Source organism: Callospermophilus lateralis, chromosome 17 (genome assembly GCF_048772815.1).
Source record: "Callospermophilus lateralis isolate mCalLat2 chromosome 17, mCalLat2.hap1, whole genome shotgun sequence".
In the NCBI taxonomy this organism is placed as follows: Eukaryota; Metazoa; Chordata; class Mammalia; order Rodentia; family Sciuridae; genus Callospermophilus; species Callospermophilus lateralis.
Genome location: NC_135321.1, coordinates 46,033,512 through 46,052,196, shown reverse-complemented (window position 1 = coordinate 46,052,196; position 18,685 = coordinate 46,033,512). Strand labels below are relative to the sequence as shown.

The 18,685-nt window shown below is 42.5% G+C and overlaps 1 protein-coding gene across 1 annotated transcript in view; it reads right to left on the bottom strand.

The window, feature by feature from the left end:
* Slc35d4 (solute carrier family 35 member D4) overlaps nucleotides 1-18,685 on the bottom strand; it is a 118,969-nt gene that overhangs the window by 47,277 nt on the left and 53,007 nt on the right. Inside the window, exons 10-13 of the mRNA XM_076836959.2 lie at nucleotides 17,775-17,810; nucleotides 13,322-13,356; nucleotides 4,409-4,478; nucleotides 105-198 (exon numbers count right to left, since the gene is read on the bottom strand). Of these exons, the coding sequence (XP_076693074.2) occupies nucleotides 105-198; nucleotides 4,409-4,478; nucleotides 13,322-13,356; nucleotides 17,775-17,810 (235 nt within the window). The remainder of the gene's footprint in view (nucleotides 1-104; nucleotides 199-4,408; nucleotides 4,479-13,321; nucleotides 13,357-17,774; nucleotides 17,811-18,685) is intronic.

Genomic DNA, 18,685 nt, shown 5'->3' with positions numbered 1-18,685 from the left:
GCAACGCTTTCCTGAAGATCAAACTTACATTCCCCAGGCTCTGAGAAGACTGGCTACATAGCCTCTTGGGACAGACTTTCCCACCCCTCCCCCTTCCCTCTTACCTGAGCAAAGAAAATCCAGGCTGCACACTGTCCTGGGGCCAGAAGGCTCTTTAGTTTCACTGTAGTGAACATGAGAAAGAAACCTAAAAATCCACTGAAAGGAGAAAAATATTCTTTTGTTAGTGATTTGTCTTCCTTGAGCCATTAGCTGACTCCATTTTAGTGGCCAATTCCTAATTATTGCATGACCTCTGTCACATCTGTGTTTCCTAGTGATTTTTGAATAAAAATAGAAAAAAATCAAAGTCCATGAAGCTCTATTTTTCAAAGAGGCTATGATGAGAACATGTCATCAGAGGTAAGGAGAGGTACAGAAATTTGGGAGGTCTCTGGCTAAATCATAAAAGAAAAAAATATATAGCAGACAATACCACTGCTCCTCCCTGTATTATTTCTGGAACACAGTATGACAAGATAGAACCTCAATTTCTTTCAAGAAAACAAACTGTCAAAGGGAAACTCTCCAGATGTTAGAAAGGGTCTGGACTGGGCCCTGGGCTCAAGGTAAGAATCTGAAGGCTGGTTCCAGTAACACTTGTGGCAAAGCCAGAAGTCCCCAAGCCAGGCAGATCTTCATAGGAGCTATGCTTTGGAACGATGCCCAAACACCTGTGTGTGAACTGAGAGCGCCTCACCCACGGGAGCCTGATGGTGGAGCAGCATTCAGAAGTCTGGACCAGCAAGGGTATCGTCACCGCAGGACCCATGCAGCAGGTCCTATGCTGGAACCAAATTCAAAAGTGTCCTGTGTGGTCAGGACCAAAGCTCTCAACTCCTCACAATTGGAGGTAGGACAACTAGGGAAGAGATGAGGCAGAGAGACTGCAAGAGACAGAGACTGACTTCTTGCATATGTGTTCAAGTGGTAGCTTGAGTGTGGCTTTTATTTTAAATTGAAAATTCATAAATAAGTGATATGATTTTAGTTGTACCCCAAGTTAGAGAGCTATATTTCATCTGTTCCTCCAGAGTCTGGAGTGCCAGATTTCCCTCTGAATTTTATTGTAGCTTCAACCCTCACACCAATCAGGTGTCTGGAAGCAGGCTGAATTGAACCAAACACACCTAGGACCAAATTTCACAGAATTGTGTACTTTCACTTCATTAGATTAGACTAGTTTCATAGCCACATTCTTGGGGCAGTACCAGGGACAGGCATTAGGTTTCCCCTGTATATTTCTGTGGCTTTGGCCCTGATCACCTGCAAAGTCTATTCAGATTTGCCTCTGCAGTCATGGGAGACTGGACAGCTGTGGATTAAGTTATCAAGCCTCACACCCAAAAGGCAAGGAGGCACTGTGGGTAAGACTTACCCAATTAGATCAAGCAGCCTGGACTTCTATTCTTAGCTGTATTCATTGACCCTCATGACCTTGACCAAATCCCCCTTTTTCTTGCCTGGGTTCTGTTGAGGCATAAGGAATAAGCATGGCAGTCCTCATTCAATGTTATGGACCAGAGACTTTAGATCAGAAAGGTTACTTTCCCCAAAGTCTCACTTTATTAACAAGGAAATTGAGGCACAAGTACAATTAGAATCCAGGTCTCCATGGCTCTTCAAACCTCTCCAAGGAGATGTGTTCTTGACCAGCCAGACAGAGTGAGAGCTTCCAGGTGCCCATGGACATGAGGATAGAAATGGACAGTGAGGTAGCCTGTGCTCCTGGCTCCTCTTGGTGACTTACTTCTATCCTCACCCCAGGCAGGACCTTCTGAAGGTGAAACTCTCGGTCCGAGATACAGACAAGGAGAAGCCACTGAAATGACATGGGGAAACTGGACTCATTCTTAAAAAAGATGCCAATGGGCTGGGGCTGAGGCTCAGCGATAGTGTATTTGCCTGGTATGTGTGAGGCACTGGGTTCGATTCTCAGCACCACATATAAATAAAGGTCTATCAACAACTAAAAAATAAGACTAAAAAAAGACGCCAAGCTAGGAGGCAAAACGTAACAGTTAAATCCATTCAAAGATTTCCGAATCGTTAAAATAAAAACACCTGAAGTATCACGTTGGGTTATGAGAAAGCTTCAGACTAAAGGGGCAGAAGTAAAGCAAGAATGTGACTCCACAAAGACACACCAATGCGCTGGGAACATACTGCTCTGTTCCAAATAATAAACAACTGTGGACCTCCCCTTCCCTGCCGCTTGCCCAGGCTGCCAAATAGTCAACATTCAAAGAGAAGCAATCCACAGGCCCCGGCTGCTCAACGACACAGGAATCCCAGCTAACGGACAAGTGAACAGGCCAAATCAAATTGACAGGAACTGGCAAGATGCATTCTGTGACAGAGCTCCCTGGAACTTTTCTGAGGATGATAAAATCAAATGTAGAGACAAATTATAACATTGATTCTTTCTTTTCCTTTACCCTAATATGCTTGAGGAGCAGGACAAACCCCATCAGAAATAGTATCAGGGCTGGGCCTGTGGCTCAGTGATAGAGTGCTTGCTTTGCACATGTGAGGCACTGGGTTCGATCATCAGCGCCACAAATAAATAAATAAATAAATAAAGGTATTGTGTTCATCTACAAATAAAAAAAAAATAGTATCTATACACATATCCATTTTTTACCTCTATGAAAAGACTTACTGCTTCACAAGGTACCATTTTTATGTGTGGGAATGGATGGTCTGGCTTTTACATAGCAATTATTCATAGTTTGTTAACATCTTACTTGTAGGTGACTTGAACAGTTAATAATAATGACCACCATTTATTGGGCCAGGCTTAGGACTTTATATACATATTTGATTTGATATATACGAAAAGCCCTATATTGGTATTATTTTTCCATTTTTACAGATGAGAAAACTAAGACTTAGAAGAGTTGGTGTAACCTGTCCAAAGTTAGTAAGTAGCAGAACTGGGGCTCAGCCCAAGTTCGCTCTTCCCACTGTACCAGAATACAAGCTTTGAGACTTCCCACAGAAGTCTTCCCCTTCTCAGGATTGCCACCAGAAAAGGTGGGAATGAACTTCTGTGAGTCTGGATAAATCCACCTGATTGACCTATATCCCCAACTCCTTGCCAAGGTCAAATACTAATGATCACCTTGTTGTCTAGACATCTAGTCACTGATTTCTATAATTTGTTTCTGAAAGTTTCAGGATTCAATGGCGATTTCTAGAGTCTGCCTTTGGGAGTAAAAGGGAGGCCCAAGTGGAAGCTAAGAGGGTGGGTTTCTGGAACCAAATTTTCCCTTGAACTGAATCAGTTATATCAGTTTAATATATTAAAGTTCTGGCTGGGAGCGGTGGTGAACACTCATAATCCCAGTGACTCAGGAAGCTGAGGCAGAAATACTGCAAATTTGAATACAGCCTGGGCAACTTAGTAAGACCCTATCTAAAAATAAAAAATAAGCCGGGAGCAGTGGCACACACCTGTAATCCCAGTGGTGTGGGAGGCTGAGGCAGGAGGATGGTGAGTTCAAAGCCAGCCTCAGCAACAGGGAGGTGCTAAGCAACTCAGTGACACCATGTCTCTAAATAAAATATAAAATAGGGCTGGAGATGTAGCTCAGTGGTCAAGTGCCCCTGAGTTCAAATCTGAGTAACCAAAAAACTAAAAAATAAATAAATAACTAAAGATAAAAAATAAATTTTAAAAAGGACTAGGGATGTACCTCAGTGGTAGACTGTACCTCACTGGATCTGATTCCCAAAATCAGAAAATATATTAAAATATATATTATATATATATTGATATGTAAGATAAAAATTGCAAACTTTTTTTTTTTTTTGGTGCTGGGGATCAAACCCAGTAGTGCTCTACCACTAAGCTATATTCCCAGCCCTTTCTATTTATTATTTTGACACAGGGTCTAACTTTCCCAGGTTGGCCTTGAACTTGGGATCCTCCTGCCTCAGCCTCCCTTATTGCTAGGATTATAGGTGAGCACCATCACACTTTGCAAAAAGAAAAATACATATTTACATACTTTGAAATTTATATACATTATTTATAATATGTAATTTATATGTATATATATTTTAAAGTCCTCTATGAGATTTGCTTATGAAGGGAAAAGAGTGGGGGAAGCCCCACTCTTCAGCACATTTGAAAACCACTGCCCTGGCTGAGCGAGCTGCAGGTCAGAGGTCCTTGTTGGACATGGCCAGCCATGAGTATCTTTGGGTGCCAGGAACAACCTGCAGGGGACGAGCAGGTTGCTTCCCACTGCACCCACCACCACTGGCTTCTGCCACTTATTCCTATGACTGGCAGTGACCCTGAACTTCACAGAGTCACAGCTGATTGCACAGAAAGCATACACATTAGTGAGTTCAACATTACCTGGCACAGCAGCTGCTATGGAATCTGTAGAAATACAGGAACGGGAAGTCCAGGACGCTGAACAGGTCACCTGAGGAGGACAGCAATAGTGAAACAATGGCCCCCACAGTCTCATGCCCTCATGCCCCTCTTCCAGCTGCCCCAGGAAACACAAGGCAAAGGTCTTGGGCACAGCAGCCCCTGCACATTGAGCAGCCTCACTCTGGCATTCCTAGGGACTCTGTTATTGGCACTGCTTTCTAATAAGATAATAACAACAACGATGATGTCGTAGCAAGAGCATCTTCACACACGGGCCCACACTAAAAGCTTTCTGTCTTTATCTCTTTCCATCCTTGTAACAACTCAATGGGATTCTATAGTCCCCATTTTAACTGGTGTGCAGAAAAGTTAAGGGAGAGTCTAAGACTGCATACTTCTTGAACTGTGGGCCCAGAATGTGCACCCCAGTTAATTCAAACTCTAAAATCTTTTCTCTTCACCAGGCAGCCATCCCTGCACAAGGGAGGGTATGGTAGGGGAAAGTCTCTTAAGATTCTTTTCGATTTTTCTGTTTTATGTCTAAAAAAAGATTGTGAATGCATTCTCCTGACATCTTTTTGCATTTTCGTATTTAATTACTGCACCAGCAGCACCGGGGCCAGACTGACTGTGCAAATCATTTCAGTTTAAGGTCCAAAGGGTACATTTATTTCTTGTGAAGTAAGTTCATTCTTTTAGTTCCACTTGGTGCAAGAGGAAATAATCACACATACTGGCGGCTTCCCTCTCTGGAATTTGAATTTGGTCACAAACAAGAAGTCAGGAGATTAAAAAAGCAGAAAGCCTTCCAAAAATGTCCTGAGAAAAGGAATTAAGCATTTCCACAGCGGATAGCTTAATCCTTCCAAATCTGGAATTTTTTTTGAGTCTGCAGGAACCTGGCCCTCCAGACCCCTGGCCCTTGGTCTGAATCTCAGTTCTGGACTGGAATGAAAGGGCTGATTTTTCTAAATATTCATGGAACATCGACTAGCAGTAGAACATGCAGGCCGTGTTTCCTCCACCACTAGACCTGCTAATCAAGCATTTCAGAACCAAAGACACATGGGCTTCTACCCTTCCTCAGAGATCTAAATGATCTCAGATGATTCAACCATCTATGGGGAAGAAAGTTCTGAATTCTATTTCTCTGAAAGATTTTTTTTTTAATAGTGGACTATTATCTTCATTTGTTCATGCACATACATATGTTTAACTTAAAGGGTTTCTTGGGTTTTTTCATGAAGACTGATGGGAGGTGACGAGCTCTTGTTCTCTTTGGGCCATCACACCACTGAACACCTGTGCTGTCTAACCAGGAACTTGGAAATGGCACCATCAGGTCAGATCTCCAGCTCACGAAGGGCAGGGCTGTATTGTGAGGTCCCTTTCCCCGCAGAAGTAACAGCCAAAGCAACCCTGGGGACGGAACCTCAAGAGTGGCCAAAGTCCCCTGCTCAGGCATGCAGAAGGGATGTCCATGGAGAATTGGTTCTGTCCCTTCAGCAGCTGTTGGTTCCTGGCTCTTTCCCAATTTCCCTCTCAGTGTGAGAGGCAGTACAGCGCAGTCAGTATGATAATGAGGAATGACAGAGAGGGTGAGCAATCACGTCCAGGACCTCGAGACCCCTTAGGCTGTGCTTCCTCTTGGCACCCAGTCTTTTATCGGAAGCACTCCAGAAGGGCGAACAGGACGTATGGGCGTGTTGGCAATTTTTACAACCCGGCCCAGGCTTTGGAAGGGGTCTGAAGGGCAGAGGAATGGGAGGAATGGGAGACTGGGAGGGAGAAAAATAAGGAATAAATCACAGTTCTCAGGGAATTGTCATATAGTAACCCTCACCCGGACCCTGAAAATGGATCCCATAAATTGAGAGAGAAAAAATAATGAAAGAGTCTGCCCTTACTGCTGAGCCATTTCTAACACCTTTGTACATTTTACACACCGGACTTATTTGAAGTCACTCATGTCCCACCTCCTAGAGCTAGGAAATCTTTGAGAGCAGACCCCCTACTCATCTCTGCAGCCACTGTGTCAGCCCCTCACCCTACTGAACAGAGGACAACTGTAAGGTCTGAGGATTGCTTGTTTTCCCAGGTGAGAATGTGCCAAGGAGTTTCCGGTTGACTATATGGTCCTCAATTTCCAGTTGACTCCAGATGCTTCTCCTTTGATGCTCCTTTTTCTTTTACTCAAGTAGCACTTTTTTTTTTTCTTTTTTGTGGTACTGGGAATTGAACCCAAGGCCTTGTGCCTGCCAGGGAAGTGCTCTTCTACTGAGCCACATCCCTGCCTTAAGGCACTTGTAAACAGAAACCCTAAACAGCAAAGATTAGTGACTCTGCCATCAATACCCCTCAAGGGGGTGCAGCATGTGGCTGGCCGGTCCAAGTCCAACAGAGCTCAACCCACAAGTCTAAAAGCACGTGCAATAACCTTCTCAAGCCAACACTCTGCACCACCTCACATACAGCTGCATGGCATGAGCACAAAGCCAGAGAGCTGTCAACATGCTTTGTGGCAGCAACATGAGGTGACGCCATCCAGTCTGAGTTGACCCGTCACCGTTGTGCTCCACTGCAAACTCTGCTGATCTGAGTGGGGGACTGAATCCCTTCTCTGCAGATCACAGAGCACAAAATTGTCATGGTGGGAGGTGTGGCCCAGTCTTGCCATGCTAGAGACTAAGATTTGAACAATGGAAAAAATTTCCTCTCGCCACATTTCAGTCATCAGAACTGGCAGAAGAATGGGAGGTCGGTTCCCAGGAGCGATTCCTGCTTTTTGCTTTATCTCACCCAGAGGCAGCAGCACCCCGGTTGTTAGGTCAGAGGCCTGTGGTCTCCTTGTTCCTCTGGTTCCTTGAAATTCTCTCTCTCAAATACCACAGCAGAGGGGCCTCCATACAAATATGAAGTGTAAGTTTTTAAGCTTAGGAAGAATCTCTCTACTACCGGTTAAAACAGTCCAAGAGGAAAGGAGGGATTCTTCTTGAGCAAGATTCTGAGAGCCTTTTGGCCTCTACAGGAATAGTGAGGCTAGAAGAAGTGATGGACTCTGTCCACCCAGAAGCAAGCTCAGAGTCCAGGGCATGGAGAACTGTCTACCTGATCCCACATACCCCAAAGGTTCATCTACAAGAAGCTCGTCTTTCCACTCACTCATTAGTGACGGAGGAGAGAAGCTTAGTCTAAAGCCCTGTGCAGAGACCACGGTTCACTAGAAGAGTTTAAATAAGACTGACCACACGAAGTGTTGGTGAGGATGTGCAGCTACTAGAACTCTCACATGGTACAAACGCTTTGGAACACTGGTACTTTTTTACAAAGTTAAAAATACATACAAGATGTATGAGGATGTGAATTTGGTGGCAACATACCTTATATACAACCAGAGACATGATAAATTGTGGTATAAAAGTGTATTAAGAATTGTAATGCAAAATAATAATAATAATAATAAAATACATACAAGACCCACTAATCCTGCTTAGCTGTTCTGTCTGCCAAAACTTTATGATCAGCTGCATATTACCATGAAAAAATGCCACTAGGAGCTATCAGAGAGTTCAGGGTAATGGACTCCTATGGAGTCTTCTAGATCCTGAGCTTCTGTCTTTTCACACACCAAAATTATACCTTAATATCTATCTGCTTTGGTTATCTACTCTGACAAACAAATAAAGACAAGCACTTTACTATTCCTGGGTACTTCTTTTTTTTTCTCACATGAGTTTTGGAGGGGATACCATAGTGGGACCCAACGTAAGCATGACTTCTCCCTGGGGGTCTTTCTGAACACTTTTTGAAGCCATGGGATGCTGCTGACAGCTGCATAGGTTACGGATTGCATGACATTAGAGAGCAGGACACTGTTTATATAGACCACGCTGTCTGTGGCAGCCCTGAGAATTCCTAAAGACTAATGGTGCTCAAGACCTGGACAGGTTCTTTTCATTTGGATTTCAAAAGAAGCTTCAGTACTCTAAGATTGTTTTACCACTCAATGGTCCTCATCCATGCAGGCACTCAAGAACAAACCCCACAGCTACCAAGGTTTGCAATCGATGGCACTCCCCTGATAAGAAGTGAAAGGAAAAGTAGATACATCTTTAAGGCACCTTGACACACAATTTGTAAAAGTTCTAAGAAGGCAATAAAGGTGACCTCAGTGATCACATACAGAGCACCTTTATAAAAAGAACATGCCTTTATATTACCTAACACACACAGAAGACTACATGGCTTTGCAGTGTTTCCCTGGAGTTCTCAAGGATTGAATATTGAACTTGGTACTGGTATACTTGGAAGTATCCAGATTCTTCCGGAAGGCTGTCACCAATCTGTACCTCATCCCACACTGACCTTCTATTGGCATCAGATTGGCCATTTTTGGTCAGGAGCCAATTTATCTAGAGGCTTCAAAGTTTCAATTCTGAGGCAATGCTACTTAACTTCCCGTAAGAAGTGTACCTGCAGAATGATCAACGCCATCCCAGCTTATGACGCAACTCCTAAGCAGCTTATGAAATTCCTCTTTGTGGGCTATAAAGTTGCTCCGTGAGTGCCATGACAGCTGCTGTTCTCCTTGAAGGGACAGCCTTGTTGGTTTGCCTCATGCTACTGACAATAAATCTCTTGCATGAGATTCCGGTGTGTGGCTTGGTCTTTGGACTTTGCGTGGACCCTGTGAGTATCCTTTCCCCTTCCCTAGGCCTTTGCAGAAGGCCTGTTATGATGGCCACTGAGGCTTGCAGGATTCCTGAGTCTTATAGCATTAGGGTATGCTTTTGCTGGGGAACCTCAGCTACTTACTGCACCAGAAGCCAAGGTCTCTGCTACTAATTGGCATAAGAGGCACAGCCACTATCACTGGCCCAGCAAAATCCTTCTCAGAAGCTCAAATTTCTAAATCCAGCTTCTTCAGTGACCAGCCTCTTTAATGATCTGCCTCAGTTAGCATGAAGTCACAGTAAACCAAACTTGCAGAAAGGACTCCTTCAGGAGAAGTGTGCCAAGGCTCTCTCTGAGGAAGCCCACAGGTTCCATGACTCACTTGTGCTGCTTACTGCAGAGCAGTCCTCAGCACTTACCATGCAAGGGTTAGAAGCCTGCAGGAGAAGGAATGGGGGCAAGTATCATTCACATATTTTTATATAGAAGTATTTATATATTTACATATGTATAACATCGTGTGTGTATGTGTATTTTTTTTTTCAGTGATGGGAACCAAATCCAGGGCCTCACACAAGCTAGGTAAGTGTTCTACCACTGAGCTACACTCACAGCCCTAAAAATATAATTGAAGGAAAATTAATCCTTCTAAGGATCCTCTTCTGGCATAATGAAGTTCCAAACAGGTTCTCAAATCAGAGAAATTTATTTTTCTCTACATATTTTTATTGAGATATAACTCACATACTATAAAACTTAACCCTTTAAAGTATACCTTTTGATGGGCATGGTGGCGCATGCCACCCAGTGACTCAGGAGCCTGAGCAGGAGGTTGATGAGTTCAAAGCCAGCCTCAGCAACTTAGAGTGGCCCTAAGACACTTAGTAAGACCCTGTCTCAAAATAAAAAATAGAAAGGGCTGGGGATGTGGCTCAGTGGTTGTGCACCTCTGGGTTCAATCTCCAGTACCCAAATAAACAAATAAAGTGTACTTTTCTGTGGTTTATAATATATTCACAGAACTATGTAATGTTATGGTTTCCATATGTGGTGTTCCCCCAAACTGTTGTCTCATATGTGAGATGGTACAAGAATATTCAGAGGTAAAATAATTGGGTTATGAGAGCCTAACTTTATCAGTGCATTAATTCACTGATACGGATTAAATGGGTGGAAATTGTAGGCAGGTAGGGTGTGGCTGGAGAAGGTGGGTCACTGGGGGCTTGGCTTTGGGATTTAAACTTTGCTCCTGGTGAGTGAAGTTCTCTCTGCTTCCTGATTGCCAGGTCCTGAGCTGCTTTTCCTCTGACACTCTTCCACCATGATGTTCTGCCTCACCTCAGGCCCAAAGGTATGGAGCCGGCCAGGTATGGACTGAGCCCTTTGAAACTGTGAGTTCCATATAAACTTTTCCCCCTTTAAAACTGTTCTTACCAATTGTTTTGGTCACAGCAGCAAAAAATCTAGCTAAAACATGCAACTATCTCCATTATCTAATTCCAGAATATTGTATCCCCTCATAAAAGAGATTTGATGCCCATTTTAAATTATTCTTCTGTTTAAACTATTCAACAATATTAGGTGGCTAGCCACTTTGTGTTTCCAAAGAGTAACAATGCATGAAGGTATTCTTATATGGGCCTAAAAATTTAGTAATAACTCAAGGTGAAAAGTTGGACTTTTCAGATAAACTATTACCAACAACCACCATGCTTGGAAATTGGTGGAGAAAATGCGTCCCACATCAAGAGAAATTCTAGAAAGAAATCAGGAATGTCCTACAAAAGTATTCACTTGCTTGAGACACTTTATAATAAAGTATAGAATCAGTGAAAAAAGCAGTAATCAAAAAGAAAAACCTGGCAGCAGGGTCAGGAGACCTAAAAGTGCTTTTCCCTCTGCTAAGCACCTGCTCTGCATCGTCTCGGTCATATCACTTAACTCCTCTGAGCTGCATATTCCTCACTTGTAAAATCTGGAAGCACCTGTGCTAATTGCTAAGCTTCCTTCCAGCTCTGCTAATCATGAGTTGACAAAGGAACAGCATAATCTCTTAGTTGAAGGGCAAAATGACCTCTTTAGGTAAAAAATTATTTACCCACATCCCCTACAAATAACTCGGGAAGTAAATGAACCTGTAAATCAGGAGAATCAGTAAATATAACTTTCCAAAGGCTTTTGACAAGTGCATATTTCAAAGAGAGAGAGCCCTAAAACATCTGCCAGGTGACTGACGCTATGACGAGAGGCAGGATTTGAAGGCAGATAACCGGCAGTACGGGTAGATAGAAACTGCTTAGGGTTCAGCATGGCTTCGTAGGATTTATCATTGTACAAAGGAAAGGCTTTCAACATGACAGTCGGGAGGACACTCAAGAGCAAACCTCAGAGTCTGAGATGTCCCCAGGCTGTGGGAAAGAGCAAACAAAAGTGAGTGGGAATGGAGAGAGCAATGCATTAAGAAAAAGTGATCTGAATGATCCTTAGGAGAGTGGGCTCAGACACAGCATTTATAATCCAATAGCCTTACTCCAGGGTCACTATGGAGGAAACTAGCTCAATCAGTTAAAAGCAGCTAAAAACACCAATGGAAGCTGTCACTGCCACACAATGCTGTCACTGAGCACAGGGTGAGAGCTGGGAAGGCTTTAGAAAGAATCAGCCTGCCTTTCTCATTTTAGACATGAGAAAACGGAGACTCTAGGACTTAGGTAGTGCTTCAGGCATGTCAGTAGTCAAAAAACATTAGTTTCTTTTTTGTTGTTGTTATTGCTCACCAAAAAAAAGGGAAAAAAAAGTCTTCATGTCACTCATGAGGGAGCCTAAGATGTTCCAACTCTAAATCAATGCTCTTTCCAACACTCTACCATGATATAAAGAGCATGACCAATAAGATGTATATTTTCATTCATATCACACATAGACACTACTGTTTTACAACCTCTGTTATGGTTGGAATATGGTTTGTCCTTTCCAAAACTCACTTTGAAGTCAAACTCTCATTGTGAGGTCTTAGGAGGGTGGAAACTGCTGGAGTGGTGGTGTACACCTGGAAACCTGGAATCCCAGTTACCTGGGGAGGCTGAGGCAGGAGGATTGTAAGTTCAAGGCAATAGCAACTTAGTAAGACCCTGTCTCATAATAAAATTATAAAAGAGGAGGCTGGGGAATTAGCTCAGTAATAAAGAGCTTGCATAGCACACAGGAGGAGCTGGATTTAATCCCTAGTACTTAAAAAGAGAGAGAGAGAGGGTGGAAATTAAATCCAACTATGATGTTTAGATGTGTGCTTTTGGGAAACAGGTCATCAAGGTGGAGAATTGACACATGTGTACCATTCTTCATTGGTGTCATCTCAATATATGATGCCCTGTGCCATCTCAGGACTCTGTCAGCAAGAAGGTTGTCATCAGATGGGGCCCTGTAACCATGAATCAGTGCGGGAGCCCAAAGCAACCTATTTTCTTTATAATTTATCCCATCTATGGTACTGTGTTTTTAACCACAGAAAATAGACTGACATGACTCCAAAGCCTTTCAAAGTAAAACAAACGTTGGAATAGAGCATTGTAATTCAGGAATCCAGGTAATTCATTCCTCAATCTGAAAAGCAACTACAGAGTAATTGAGGCAGCACTAGGGTGAAAATAAGCTTTTAAAATTGACTTCTTTACTCCAGAATTCAGAAAATTAGATGGTGATATATGATAAAAACTTTACAAAATGAGGTCAGCTAGAAATGGAGTGTATTTGAATTTTTTCACCAAATCCTTTTAGCACCAAAACAGCGATTCTGGATGCTTGGGTAAGGGACTTTAGAAGAGAGCAAAACAAGCACTAGATGACTTGGCAGGTAATAAACAGACTCAGCTATATATCTGAGATCACACTAGATGAAAACACTGACAATAAAATGCAACAGAGATAAGAAAAAATTCCTGGGCAATAAAGTCACAGTGGGTCTTTTTTTTTTTTTTTTTTTTTTGACTTTGGGAATGAACCCAGGGTCTCAGGCATGCTATGCAAGTGCTCTACCACTAGCTATATCCCCAGGTGCACTGTATTGGGTTATTAAGAGCAAATTCAAGTAGGTGGACCATTTTTTAACTCTCAGGGTGATATACTGGAAGGCAACCATATTCTCTTTTGGGATGTCTTCAGAGATAATAACCAAGCTCAGAACACTGGGTTAAACAGGGTCAATGCCAGACGGCTTACCTGTGGGGTGAGCTGCAAATGCCAGAAACGCCACACTGAAAAAGACACAGCAAAGTAGTCAAGAAAGTTTCTCCAGCACAAAAAAGAAAAAAAAAGGGGGGGGGAGGGATATAAAAACATACATTTCCATCCATTTTACTTGGAAATAGTTCAATTGGCCTGAAAGCAAATTTTCTATAGTGACTGGTCTCATTCTGCCTAAGCCCAACTCAGAGAGCGAGAATCTCTTAAAACGTTTTGGCAAGAAGGCTGAATCTTCCTGGGACAGACTGAAGGTCTCCTGTCCCACCTGAGGACCAATGATGTCACTTTTCTCAGTCCTGGCTGACCATAACTATGATCACATTTAATTTACCCAGAGTATTTAAGAGCTAAACAAAGGGCACTCCACATTACAAATAGGTTGCAATCCAAAAGCTAGCCTTTGAGCTATGTGAGCTGAGTATCCTTTTTCCATAAAGTGAAGTGTGTTTAAGGTAATTAAATTTCCAACCGGCCCACAAATTGATCCATCAAACCACAGCTGAAAACTACCTGGACTGAAGTTTAATAGATGTCCACAGAAGGGGCGGGGAGGGGGTCTGGAAAGGAGATGGAAGAATGTTCTTTGATGTGAGCCACATTGGACCGTGGCACCCCATTCTTTCCCTCTGGAAACTTCTGTATCCCTGCACCCCTCTATTGTGCCTGCACACTGTCCAATGCCCACTGCAGTGGACTGAATCCTCCCTTCTTCAGCTTCTTCTACAAAAACTCCATGCCATCCAGACAGTTGATCTAGTTAGAGGTTAGAAATAAAACTTGACATCTAAGTATGGGAAGGAATTTTTTAAAATGTGTGGAATGGCCTGCTCTGGCTCAACCCTGGCTGCATATCAGACTAGTCCAGCATCCTGGTTTACATCAGAATCTCCCAGGGCAGGGTCCAGACAAGTTTTCTCCATGATGGCCCAGGCAGTTCTAAAATGCACTGGAACCGAGGATCACAATAGGCAATCTCCAGCGAGTGGTGACGTTGTAGGTAGTCTGAAGGAAGGTGGCCGTGAGCAGAAACCACTGTTAGACTGTCAGCCCTGCCCTGCTCCTAGGGCTATCTCCCTGCACCATTTCTGTTTCTCTTGAGCTCTGCCTTGAAAGCCCATTTCTTGTGTCCCCTTGAGCAGTAGCAGTATGGCTGGCAAAGGAGCAGGAGAGGATGCTTGGGAGGACAATGGAGAAGAGCCCATTATGGGGATCCTAAGGAAGTTGTCGGTTTGTAAGACAGGGCTTACTTGTAGCTCTGAAAAGTACACATACTACACAAGACTGGAGACTTTGGCATGATTAGTCCTTCACATGGGCTCTGTAAGTCTTCACTTGACATCTTGTCATTTTTTGGAAAACTTGTAATCTCTTCATATGCCATTATTTTAACTCCCTGGATCCTCTTTTGTTTATAACTTCAGGAGCAGAAGAAATTCCTCCGATTGCCGGATATGAAGCACCTCTTTCCATCCCAAAATATCTCTCAGGGCCTGCCATGGTTCCCCAATTCCCATCATAAGGGTCACTCCAAAATATTAGGGGGTAGAAATAATTAAGTGAAAGAGTTGGTCTTCTAATTCCTGTCTGGAAATTTGCAAATACAATGCTAACCCACTCCTAAGTCCTACGCTGTGACCTCTTGGGGGGCGAGAACTATATTTTATTCATCTCTCAATCCCAAGTACCTACATGGATATAGTGTCATGCATACAGCAGGGCTCAATATGTGTTATAATGTAGTTAATTACCTCTAGGTTATCTGTGGTAGGAATACATTTGAAGAAAAATATAAATTGAAGCCCCCAATAGTTCTAAGATCATAAGTTACATGTAAACTCTAAAGAGGAAATTATACTAACATAAAAGGCATATCATGCCAACTAGCAGGCCTTTTTAAAATTCACTCATTCAAATAAATATTTATCAAGTGTCTAATATGTGTCAGGTACTGTTCTATTATCTAAGAAGAAACAGGTAAACAAAACTGAAACATCCTATGCTCATAGGAAATAAAATGAGAGAACACAAGGAAACCACAATCTACATATGCTAAATTCCAATACTTTTTTTCTGTTTCTCTAACTCATACCCCAGAGAGAATACCTATTTCCCTTTGACACACATACACAAAATTGCATCTGGAAAATAAGGAGATGGAGAATAAATGAGTAACATTATAGTAATTTTTTATTTAATAGAGAGATCAGTATCTGCCTCGTGTTAAAAAGAACTGGTACTACAAGGTCACTCTATAACATTCATTCCTTACACATTGTCTAAGTTCCTCAAAAGGCAGAGCAAAGTGATATCCAATTTTAGCAATTTATTTATGCTCAGCCTGTGGACAGCCTTTCCCATTCTCCTTTTCCTTCATTCTTTCCCCTTACGTGGTTCCTTATTCTCTATATTAGAAACATCAAGAAGTCAGGGTCAGGGAGCAAATACATCCTCAGTGAAGTAGGAGTGTCTGCCAAAGGCAGAGAACCATCCAACTGTTTGCATTTCTCAAAATATCCAAAGTTCAAACCAATTTTTTCACCCTGGCATGCAGCACTCCAGGTTGGCCCCAACAAGGACAAACCATAAATCTGAGCAGATTGCAGATTTCTGGACACCAATACCCTTAGCACCCAGTGCCAAGGGGAAATTGAATACATCTTTATCATTTGTACCAGAAAAAACCTGGAACCAGTCACGGCTTAAGCAGGGTATGCCACAGTCTCAGCCAGGAAGCTGGGAGTACCCAGATCATAGGCAATAAATATCCTCACTCCAGGTGGAGGGGGAGAGGTCAGAAGAAAGGGCTGAGGGTCAACAGAGGCTCATTTTTCTATATCTCTATTCCTTTGCTGTGCGATCTGGGGTTATATGTTTTGTACAGAAGAATTGCCTATAATGGCACAATGGCTTAGAAACTTGGTTTTGTTTTGTTTTGCAGTGCTGGGTTCAAATCCAGAGCCTTGTGCATGCCAAGCAAGTGCTGTACTATTGAACTTCACCCCTAGCCTTTGGAAGTATTTTAAATAACAATAGCCTTCTGTATTTTCAGAAAAATCTCTTGAAAGAGCTGGTGGGTCTGAGCAGAGTGCGACTGACTGCTGCTGGGCACCAAGGTGGCCCACAGCCATGTGTGGGGTGTATCTTGCATTCACACAGGCATTTTAATAAATACTAGGATATTTACGGGCTTCCTCTGCACATGGAGAACACAGTCAAGTTGTATGTGTTAAGTAGAGTAACTTCCTCCAGAAATCAGCATGACCAAATGGTGGGGCACATCTCCAACCTTGGTCCTCTTCACTAAAATTCACAACACTGGGCAACATTGGGTTCCCAGCAGCAAACCTCATTTTCTCTCTCAGGTCTGTATGGTAGCACATCCTGTCTATCAAGGCAATTCTACTGGCTTCTTGCTTCAAAACACTTTATTCAAAAAACAAAAGGTGCTTGGGGGCTTTCAGAGGGCCTGACCTTCTCAGGCCACTGCCTTCAGGCCTTTCCTCTTTAAGGCTTCAGATCCCAAGACACAGAGGCCAAACAGCTAGTACTGCAGCTACTGAGATCCAAGAATGAGTCCCAGCTATACTATTTAGCAGGGTGACCTCATCCTCAGCCTGGCTCAGACAAGGGTACAAACAATAGTCTACATACCGATTTAAAAGTCAAAAACCAAACCTCAAACTTGATCCTACCTGAACAAATACACCTTGAAAACAACCTGGAATCTAGATTAAAATCTAGAATTCTGGGGCTGGGGTTATAACTCAGCGAGGCCCTGGATTCGATCCTCAGCACCACATAAAAATAAATAAATAAAACAAAGGTATTGTGTCCAACTACAACTAAAAAAATTAAGATTTTTTTTTTTTTTTAAATTAGAATTCTGAGAATGCTTGGAGCTTTGTGTCAGGTGGCAGCATGGGGAGATCTGGCCTCTGGCTCCAGGCTCCCAATGTGCTCTCTTCTCTTTGCACCCCAGGTTCCTTCCTGCTCCCCAAGAATTCTCCACACATGTACACAAACAGGACATCCTCTGTTTGCATCCCATTCCGGTAACAGCCTCTCTAGGACACCCATTAATAGGAACAAGTTGGGAAGACAGACCTGGAAGGGCCTAGAAGGGAGCTTGGAGCCATTTGGGTAGGGGATTGAAGGGCACAATCTAGAAGTGAGGTTGTGGGGTCTGTATGAAATGTCCTTTAGCCTCCAAGGGGGGGAATGTGGCCCTCTGAAGTTCAGGGATAGACGGAGGCCTGGTCTAAGGGCAAGACAACTGTCTGGTTTTCCCATCTCTGGTCATCTCACAAATTATTTAACTTCCTTTCCTGGCAGCCCCATTTGCTCTCTAATCAAAATATTACTGGAAAATAAAATTCATTAGCTCTAGAAGAATATGCATTGGTACTTCAAAATGCAAATTATATTTTACCTGAATATATAGTTTAAGTACTGCTGATCAATGTCACTAAGGAATGAGAGAGAAAAGATAAAACATATGAAACAATAGAAGAAATTTTTAAAAACACAATACAGTCATTATCCACTATTAATAAATTTTATTTCTACATGTTACTATTTATAAATTCTTAATAAATTTTATTCTTAATAAAAAATATTCAAAACAAATTCCAGGGTGTTTTTTTTAACCTGAAATAACTTTATAAAATTTATTTTGTATAACTGAATTATTTTTTAAATGTTTAAATTTGCATATAATCCCTCCCTCCCCCCCCCCCTCCGTTTATTGTTTTAAAAACAGTTCCTAGTTAAGTGCCATAACACACACATATGTTCACCTGTGTGGCTGATGGCTTCCCGTGTGCACGTGACCACTTTCAAAGAACTATCATTTATCTCAGGGCTCTAGACTGCCTTCTAGAGCTACCATTTTTAACAAAAGTAAAGGGCACTTAAATAAATTTGCATCTCAGATACAGCAATGTTTTAGTGTATGCTCCAAATATCACATGGGCCATACTTAAACTGTAAAAGTTTGCTGCTCAGATGAAATTCAAATTTAAAGGGCTTCCTGTCTATCAAGACAACTCTACTGGCTTCTTGCTACAAAAACACTTTATTCAAAAAAAAAAAAAAAAAAGGTGCTTGGGAAGTGAAAGGTGCTTGGGAGTTTTCAGAGGCCCTTGCCTTCTCAGGCCACCGCCTTCAGGCCTTTCCTTTTTAGGGCTTCAGGCCCCAGGACCCGGAGGCGGCTAATCCCCCTCAACTGAGGCCACAATTCTTATCTTTTTTTTTTATTCACATTCACCAAAGGGACTCCATTGCTTGCTGCAACGAGGTCTTATTTTATCCAAGAACAGAAGTAGGGAGACTCCTAGGAAT